The sequence below is a fragment of the Denticeps clupeoides genome, chromosome 17 (genome assembly GCF_900700375.1).
Source record: "Denticeps clupeoides chromosome 17, fDenClu1.1, whole genome shotgun sequence".
Taxonomy (NCBI): domain Eukaryota; kingdom Metazoa; phylum Chordata; class Actinopteri; order Clupeiformes; family Denticipitidae; genus Denticeps; species Denticeps clupeoides.
In genome coordinates, this window is record NC_041723.1 from 1,757,053 (window position 1) to 1,766,935 (window position 9,883).

Consider the following 9,883-nt stretch of genomic DNA (forward strand, 5'->3'; position numbering starts at 1 on the left):
AAACTGCATTTTTAAACTTTTTAAATGTATGTTGGAAATACCTACATATAAAACAAAATAGTTTTACATGACATTGATGATTTAAAAAAATTATTTTTATGCATGTTTAATGCATAGCTGGTGTTTGCATCACATGCTGCCCAGATTTGTATGCCATATTTGGCTGGTTTGGAAGGCATATATTGCCTAAAAGGGCAGCGACCTCTGAATGCCACTAGCCTTTCTGTGGGATGCAGAGATAGGCAGGGCTATATTTCGTGCCACAATGTCTCTGGAGACTTTTCACAGAATGATTTTCTGTATTGAGTTGGTCATGACAAGCTCAAAAGCTGACTTGATGTCTGTTACACGAGTCACTGCCATCCTAGTGGGCCCTGGCACTGTCTTTATTATGTTTTCTGCAGACAGTTTTGCCTGACACATATTTGGGGATGAAGACCACTGTATTTCACAATTTTTTGATGTAAATTCCTTGGTAGGAGGAATATGAATAGAAGCTTCCTCAGTTGGCTCATAATCAGAATCATCAGACTCAGAATTGACCTCAAGATGGTCTTCATCAAGATGGACACATCCTCCTCTATTTCACTGTCGTGATCAAAGATTAGTTCCAGAGCCTCCTGTGCTGTCATCTGTTTATTTATGCTGCTCATTTTCTAAAGCTCTGACAGAGACTAGATCATATGTAGCTGCAGAGTGTAATGTTGTAGGACCCCCTTGCAGAGAATCTTTATATGTTTGGCTCTTCCCCTACTAAGTGCCCACTCAGTGTGGGTGGAGTTTGCCTACGGGAACTTTTTCTGTTCCCGTGGGCAAACTCTATTGAGTGTGGGTGGAGTTTACCCACAGGAACAGAAAAGGTTCCCGTCAAAAGTCATAACACCTGCATTCTTGCACTTACAGATGAGGTCACTTTAACCTCCACTTTGACTGCCGGGTCAAATTGACCCGAACAGTATCTGTGTAATAGTAACATGTAGGGGGGGGTTGCACATATGTGAAATGAACCATTTTTATTTTATATGTTGATTACTGTTATTAAGCCAAGCACAAGTAGTTTCATACTGAAAAAATACTTTTAACTATTTTTTTTAAATATTTGAAATTTAAAATGGGTCAATTTGACCCGCAACATAACAGATGGGTTAAACCGTTCTTTTTTTGTCTATTTTAACACCAGTAGACCTTTTATTAATGATTAATAACCTTGCACTCTTGTGCAGCTCTTCCTGGTGTCCAACGGAGGGAAGTTTATGAAGAAGACTCTGATCGGCGAGGCCTACATCTGGCTGGACAAGGTGGACATGCGGAAGCGCACGGTCAGCTGGCACAAGCTGCTGGTCAGCTCCCCACAGACCCAGCCCTGAAGCGGGCGTGAGCCGGTGAGGCCAGAGGACGAGGAGGACTAAAGGGCGCGTCACGCTGCTGTCGCCACGCGTTTTCCGTGCCAGGAAACGACCTGTGGCAAAGAAAACTCTTCTCTCTGTGTGTGTGTGTGTGTGTGTGTGCGCGTGGGTGTACATTCACTTACATCCAAGGTCAATCCATTCATCAGACGAATCTATATATCTGTATATGTAAAGACAGAGAATAATGAGTATTTTTAAGCGAAACCAGAACCACGTGAACCACGTTAAACATGCACATCTATATTTTATATGTCAGAATATGAATTCTAGAGTCTCTAGATCTATAATCTATACCGTACAGATTATACAGAGTTTTGGTATAAAAGAGACAATCTGGGCAGCTGCTGGAATGTGAGGCCAAATCCGAGGCTGTCCGTCTTTCCGGTAGGACCACGTAGCCGTGAGTGAGATGTGGGAGAGTTTCCTGCAGCATCACCGTGTGTATGATCAGGGTGTGTGTGTGTGTGTGTGTGAGTGTGTGTCTAACGCACTGCCACATGCATCTTAACTGTCGGCCATCTTTTCCGTTCGTCACATGGTTCCGAGTTTTTGTGGGGTGACTGAAGGGGGTAAATGTTCTGTACAGTGTTGTCCTCGTTGAGTATTTCAGTTTCTGTACTTGTGGAGATAAAATTATGCAAAGAAAAACAACAACAACACAAAAAAAGAAAACAGAAGCACACGATTTGTACAGTTTTGTGATGCCCATGTTTCGGTGGAACCTCGTTCTGAAAGTTTGTGTCTTTTTTTAATCTTATCATTAAGATGTCGATGTAAAATGTCTGTTTCGTCATGATTTGTAAGTGGGCGGAGCCTCCGCACCAGGCGAAGCCCCGCCCACCTTGTGTCGTCGTCTGCGCAGTCCCAGCACGTGACATCCTCCGAAAAAGTCGTGCCAACCTGTCGAACAAGCCCATTGGTTTTGTTGGGGTAATTTCTATGCAACGCATTAGGATGAGTTTTACTGCATTTTCTTAACATGAGTGCTTTTCATTTGTTAAATACTAAAAAATTATAAATATATGACTATGTATATTGTTGTTGTTTTTTTTTCCTTTTTTGAATTCTGAAATATGTTGCTGTTATTATGTACATGACTCTTATGCACTTTAGTTCAACATTACTGAACCTGCTGATTTAAATCCCGTTCAGCGCCAGAGTCAGGATTCAGGACGCGCACCACCATCATTCCCATCTCACCACCTTTATAGCAATTCATACTTTAATGAAGATGACATCACCATATTTTCCTCCGAATTCAGCTTATTGGGAATCTTGTCCTAATCGAGTCTACTGGGTCGTGTTGCAGTGAACCGTGCGAATGTGGCTAATTTATTTTTATTGGTGTAAATACATAGTGTATTTTCTATGAAAAAAGAGAGAGATGGAGAAAAAAAAAAAAACCACTGGAGCATGTGTGTGAGTGTGTGTGTGAAGCCCCGCCCCTCTGTGTATATATTGTCCGTGCTGTTCCCGTGCGTGGGCGGACCGTCCGTTGATTGGCTAAAAGCGTCTGTACTGTCAACTCATCCAGCAAATCGAAAATGTCTGGCAGAATCACGACCATTGTCAAAAAAAAAAATTAAAAAGCCAGTTTCTGTGTTTCCACGTGGATGTTGCATGGTCTGTTGGTTGTCTTTTTTTGCCTCCAGATTCTGTTGAAAAGTGTAAGAGATATTGTAAAAAAAATACAAATAATAATAAGTAAAGATTCGAAGATGTATGCAGATTGTAAAAAAGAGATATGCTTGTATGATGAGTCTTGTTTTTTCACTCCGTGTAAAAAGTTGAATTCAAATGTTCTGGTTTTGTGGTTGTCCACAGGATGTATTGAGATTATGCAAATTGTGCTGTAAAAAAAAAAAAACGACTGTTTCCCCGAGACGAAATATTAAATATTAAAAAAAGATTCTATTCCACAATTGAAATTGCCCCTGGTGTGTTTTATTATCAGTGTAAAATTCATGAATCAATCCAGATACATTTTTATCACATTTAGATGAAAACAGAGTTCCTCATTTTGAATAAATCCCATCCAGGTCGCTGTTGGATGCTCAACTGGTTTATGATGTCATAAGAAAATGACAATAACAAAAATAAATGGCTTAACATGACAAATTTAAGCAACTCTAAACATTTAGACTATTTGAGTCATTAAAAATGGGATGTGTGGAATCAGATTTGATAATATCAAATATGAAAGTTTTGTTGCAAATTTTTGACACAAATCTGATTCCAAATTGGGGCCTCAAGTTCATATTTTAGAATTTTGAGAATTGGTTGTTTAAACCGGCGGTTGCAGTTTCCTTTGGCAGGCAGCAGAGGGCGATGGAGATCAGGATGGACCCAAAGCTGCAGTTAATGCAGGATTGAAATCTTTACAGATTTACCCGTGTTCTAAATGCTTGGTGGGTCTATAATGTGCTTCTCATGTGACCAGTGGGTTCACCAATATGCTCCTCCATCTTTTAAGGCACTTCTCCACTTCTGGGCTAAAGTGGCACCTCAGTATAACTAATTCGAACCGACAACTTTCTGACCACGGGTCTGTTATCTTTACCCGCTTACTGTAATTTTCAGTTTTATAAATAGTTATATTCTGTTAGATTTCTTCCACAGTGACAAAACATCCAGCCACTTTGACCAGCAGTGCTTGCACAATGCCAAAGGGACGCTGAATTTGGGGGCACGGACTACTTACAGGAGAAAGGAATTTAGTTTTCTCATATAAGTGAACTGTTTTGGGAGAGATGCGACTTTTTGCAGGTCGCCCATGGTGTTGTGCTGAACCATTTTGGCAAAGTTAGCCAAAGATATTGAGAAAGATCTTGATAAAATATTGATGGTACAGACTCTTTATATAGGAAAGCAATCCAGTTTTGAAGCATGTGTGAGCAGTTTTGGTAGAGATATGAACTGTAAAAAAACTGTAAGCCTGACCATGAGTTGTGGAGCAGTGTTGACAGACATATTATCATTTTTTATTTGTATTCTGTGCAATGCCTGATCAAAAATTCCAAAAATCACACAATATCAAATAATTTTACCCATTCAAGTTAACGTACAGATCTCTGTTTTCATACTTTTCAGTCTTGTTACGTTGGTAACCATGATGAGTAGTTTCAGTGTGAATTTGTATGGTGGAGTTGCAGTTAGGGAAGACAATAACATTTACATTTACATTTAAGGCATTTGGCAGACGCCCTTATACAGAGCGACTTACAACGTGCTTCCATGTTACCATGGATGAAGTGATCAGTTCTGGTTCATTAGGACCCTCAACTATGAATACAATCTTTTTATTCACTCTGTTGTAGTTTACATACAGAAGTCAGACAATAAGAAGGTTACAAGTTCATCTAAATATTCTCTAAAGAGGAAGGTCTTGAGCTGCCGTGTGAAGGTGCTCAGTGACTGAGCTGGAAGTTCATTCCACCACCGAGGGGCCAAGACGGAGAAGAGTCTAGATGAGCGCCTTCCTTTTACCTTCAGAGATGGAGGGACCAGGCGAGCAGTAAGATTATGAGACAATAAGACTAACATCGGCATCAGGAGTACAGAAATGAACGGGAGAAAGACCCCTATTTTAGAGGCGCTGTTCTGCACAGAGGTGGTTTTTACAGATCTTCTGTAGGCAAAAGATGCATTAAACTCTATAATATGTAAAGTCTAAAATAAATAAAAATAAAAATAAAGTGAAGTGATTGTCACATGTGATACACAGCAGCACAGCACATGGCACACACAGTGAAATTTGTCCTCTGCATTTAACCCATTACCCTGAGTGAGCAGTGGGCAGCCATGACAGGCGCCCGGGGAGCAGTGTGTGGGGACGGTGCTTTGCTCAGTGGCACCTCGGCGGATCTGGATTCGAACCGGCAACCTTCTGATTGCGGGGCCGCTTCCTTAACTGCTAGGCCACCACTGCCCGTCTATGTGTTATTAACGCAGATTTTCTGATATACGTACGGTAATTTAGGACCTGGTAACATTGTTGTGGAGTGGAGATAGCCTGATTTATTCTATCTGTTCTCCGGAGAAGCCTCCACCTGTACAGCGGATTTTCAGGTTAAAGCTTATCGAGCATCAGCAAAGTGAAGGGAGCTCTAATGACCGTCGCTCGGCCTGAATTTTCTGCTGTGGTCACGTTTTTTAAATTTTTTTTTGCGGGCGATGGGCGGTCTTCTGTATAGCACGCCGCGTGCTTTTATTAAAACAACAGCGTTTCTCTTGTAAAAAGGCCCCGTTTCAGATTTCCAGTTAACGGCGGGCATGACGACGAGGGGAAAAGAAAGGTAGCGCGTGAGAGGGAAGATTTATTTCTTCTCCAGGTGGACTCTCCCTCGAACCGGGGAAGGAGGCCAGATCTTCTCTCTCTCATTCATCTTGGCTTTGCAGCAGAGCTGGCGCTGCTTTTTTTTTTTTTTTTAAATACTTTGTTCCTTTTTTTTATTCTAATTGGTTCAGGCAAAGAAAAATAGGCAAATATAACATTTATCCTGGTGGGACTTCGTTCTCAAGCACTACAGTAAATACCGAAGCAACATCAATATCATATGATTTGCATTACTAACCATGAAACAAAAAATGAACTATTTTCTTATCAGTCTAATAATTGGCTCCGAAACTCTTATAACACCTACAATTCAGAATGATGGACAGGAACAGGAGGGGCATCACAATAAACAAGGGAGGAGTGTTTATGAGACCCCCTCCCCGTTTTACGAGTGCATGGTAGTCCTGTTGCCATGGTGATCTGGTGTACAAGGGTAGGAAAGCCCATGGGACTGGTGTAGCTAGGACTGATTCTATACTGTGTGTGTGTGAGCATCATTGTGTGAGATCCCAGAATGTGTGAGATTACATTCTGACCGGACGCTGGATACGGTGCATTTTTTCTGACGCCGTTGCTGCTCCGCCCAGGTCTCTGGCTACTTTGCACGGAGTTGCAACGTTCTCCCCATTTTCTTGAGTGTCTCCTCGCACGGTCACATTGGACGTTGCATGATTTCACATTTTCAGGTTTCAGTTACAGCCCCACTAAACATCATGCTATAGGACCAGCGCTGCAAATAAGCAAATTGCAGGACGAATGAATTGGTTCCCTGACAGTGTGTCTTTATGCGAGTGGACCACTCTGCTGAAGCTTCACTGAACCTTCAGCAAACGGGCTGAGGAAGACATGAAGAAGCTCCAACATCGCCGCCAGGCCAGCTGAAGACCTGCCATGTACATTAACTGGCATAGAAAGAGACAGATAAATACGCGCTGAACCAGTCAAATATTTCTTTTGTTTGTTTTCTTCAAAACTTTTCAATCATGGCGCATGGTGCTTTCAAGACAAGCCCCAAATTCCCTTATTAATATCCCTCACATACCACAAGGCTGTTTTTTTAATGAAATGTCCCTGAGAAAAGGCCCCATTGGCTGGACCTGGAAATGGATCCTCCATTTCTGATGCTCCCGAGAGTCGTTTCCTGGTCCGACTACCCAGCAGCACCCATGGCTCTTTATTCTGACACCCCGTAATGAGGGGAGAGGACCTGAGCGGAGGGAATGCGAAATGGTGTTCAGCATGTTCTACCTCTCCCCTCCGTTCGCCTCTTTCTCTCCCATCCTGCTTCGCATCGATTTTTTTTTTTCTTCATCCTCGGGTCATTGTGTTCCGTCTTCCTTTACAGATCAGCCACAGCAGCGTCGCTCGTCGCCTCCTTCGCCCCTTTTCCCCTTCTCCCCTGCGCGCCTCTTTAGGACTGCGGATGGTCAATGAGAGACGTGCTAATGGAAAATCCGGGCCCCGTACAAAAAAATGTATTTATAAAAACTCCACACACCATTAGAGCTTTTCTCTCATCGCTGCTGTTCTTCTTCTTCTTCTTCTTCTTCTTCTTCTTTTTTTAGCCCCTATCAGCGCACCCTGTTTACAGGAGGGCCAGACTCCATTTCTCCATCTTCTATTGTCCTCAAGGCCGAGCTCTTTATGTTCCCCCATCAGCGGCTCACCTCTCAGGGCCATCTTCCCCAAGGGGAGGGAAGGAGGAACAGACAGAGAGGCAGAGAGGTGTGGTTGCTTAGCAATAGTCCGAAAAACCCGAGCTCCCCCAGAATCTTGTCCTGGCCCGGTCCCCGCCCCTCTTTATGCCATCAGGCGTCGGGGTGAAAGCCGAGCTTCGACGCCAGATCTCGACAGGTGCCTGGTGTAAATATGAACTCAGCGATTATGAACCACCCAGGAGATTAAATGTTAGCCGTTTGTTAAATATTAATATGACGGCAAATAGGCCGAGGCAAACTGGAATGTGCGGAACTGAATACGGCACAATTCTACAGAGACAGCAAGAAGTTCTCCACTGCGATATGATCTGTTTTTTTCTTAAAAAAATATTTATATCTTGCTTTCTTTCTTAATTGAATTTGGTCTTGACAGATGTATTATTCAAAAGTTTACATTCTTCACCGAGCTTCCATAGCTGCTTCTATACGTTACGGCCTTCAAAGTAGGCAACAAAACCAGAGAAAGATTCTGAAGTAAAAACAGTAAGGAGATGACTCAGTATAGTCCGTTCAAAAATACATTAATAAAATATAAAAAAACAGAAGAATTTGTTTCAGAACATAAAGAATTCATTATCAAAAGTAACAAAACTGGATGAATGAATGGATGGATGGATGGATGGATGGATGGATGGATGGATGGATGGATGGATGGATGGATGGATGGATGGATGGATGGGTAAAGTGATGGATGGATAGATGGATGGATGGTTAGATGAATAGGTTGATAAAGTGATGGATGGATGGATAGATAAAGAGATTAATGGATAGATAGATAAATGGATGGATGTATAGATATAGAGATAGATGGATGACTGGATGAATACAAAAAGACATGGATGGATGGATGGATAGATGGATGGATAGATAAAGTGATGGATGGATGGATAAAAGGAAGGATAGACCCGCGCTGGCTCGCTGGCTGGCTCGCTCGCGCGCTGGCCGCGCTGGCTCGCTGCCTGGCTGGCTCCCTCCCGCGCTGGCTGGCTGGCTGGCTGGCTGGCTGGCTGGCTGGCTCCCGCGCTAGCTCGCTGGCCGGCTCGCTCCAGCGCTGGCTGGCTGGCTCGCTCCCCGCTGGCTGCTCCCTTGCCGCTCGCTCCCGCGATCGGTGGGTCGCTCCCGTGATGGCTGGCTGGCTGGCCGGCAGCGCTGGCTCGCTGCCTGGCTGGCTCCCTCGCGCTGGCTGGCTGGCTGGCTGGCTGGCTGCTGGCTGGCTGGCTGGCTGGATCCCTGGCCGGCTCGCTCCCCCGCTGCCTGGCTCGCTCCCGCGCTGGCTCGCTGGCTGGCTCGCTCCCGCGCTGGCTGGCTGGCTCGCTCCCCCGCTGGCTGGCTCCCTTGCCGGCTCGCTCCCGCGCTCGGTGGGTCGCTCCCGTGCTGGCTGGCTGGCTGGCTGCTGGCTCGCTCGCTCCCGCGCTGGCTGGCCGCCTGGGTGGCTCGCTCCCGCGCTGCCTGGCTCCTGGCCGTTTCGCTCCCGCCTGGCTCGCTGGCTGGCGGGGTCGCTCCGCGCTGGCTGCTCGCTCCCGCGCTGGCTGGCTGGCTCGCTCCCCTGCTGGCTGGCTCGCTCCGCGCTGGCTCGCTGGCTGGCTCGCTCCCGCGCTGGCTGGCTGGCTCGCTCCCCCGCCGGCTGCTCCCTTGCCGGCTGCTCCCTCGCTCGGTGGGGTCGCTCCGTGTGGCTGGCTGGCTGGCTGGCTGGCTGCTGGCTGCGGCTGTGGCTGGCTGGCTGCCTGTCCCTCGCTCGCCGCTGGCTGCTGCTGGCTGGCTGGCTGGCTCGCTCGCTCGCTCGCTCCCGCGCTGGCCGCGCTGGCTCGCTCCCGCGCTCGGTGGGTCGCTCCGTGCTGCTGGCTGGCTGGCTGGCTGGCCGGCCGCGCTGGCTTGCTGCCTGGCTGGCTCCCTCCCGCGCTGGCTGGCTGGCTGGCTGGCTGCTGCTTGGCTGGCTGGCTCCCTGGCCGGCTCGCTCCCCGCTGCTGGCTCGCTCCCGCGTGCTGGCTGGCTCGCTCCCCTGCTGGCTGGCTCGCTCCCGCGCTGGCTCGCTGGCTGGCTCGCTCCCGCGCTGGCTGGCTCGCTCCCCTGGCTGGCTCCCTTGCCGGCTCGCTCCCGCGCTCGGTGGTCGCTCCCGTGCTGGCTGGCTGGCTGCTGGCTGCTGGCTCCCTCCTCGCCCTGGCTGCTGGTGGCTGGCTGGATCGCTCGCTCACGCGCTGCCTGGCTCACTGGCCGTTTCGCTCCCGTCCTGGCTCGCTGGCTGGAGGGGTCGCTACAGAGCTGGCTGCTAGATAAAGAGATGGCTTGATGGATTGATGTATAGATAGATAAAAGTAATGGATTGATGGATAGAGAGGGAGGGAGGGGTCTCTCCTCTCTCTTTCCCTCCTCACCCCTCGCTGCCGGATACGCGCTGTGGCGGGCGGAGCGCAGGTCACCTG

At 47.0% G+C, this 9,883-nt stretch overlaps 1 protein-coding gene across 8 annotated transcripts in view; it reads left to right on the forward strand.

The window, feature by feature from the left end:
• The window catches only part of pclob (piccolo presynaptic cytomatrix protein b), a 69,820-nt gene extending 66,480 nt beyond the window's left edge, over positions 1 to 3,340 (forward strand). For all 8 annotated transcript variants that reach the window (XM_028958536.1, XM_028958539.1, XM_028958538.1 and 5 more), the window contains one exon: positions 1,224 to 3,340. In XM_028958536.1, coding sequence (XP_028814369.1) covers positions 1,224 to 1,367 — 144 coding nt within the window. In that variant the 3' untranslated portion in view covers positions 1,368 to 3,340. The remainder of the gene's footprint in view (positions 1 to 1,223) is intronic.
• The last annotated feature ends 6,543 nt before the right edge of the window (positions 3,341 to 9,883 follow it).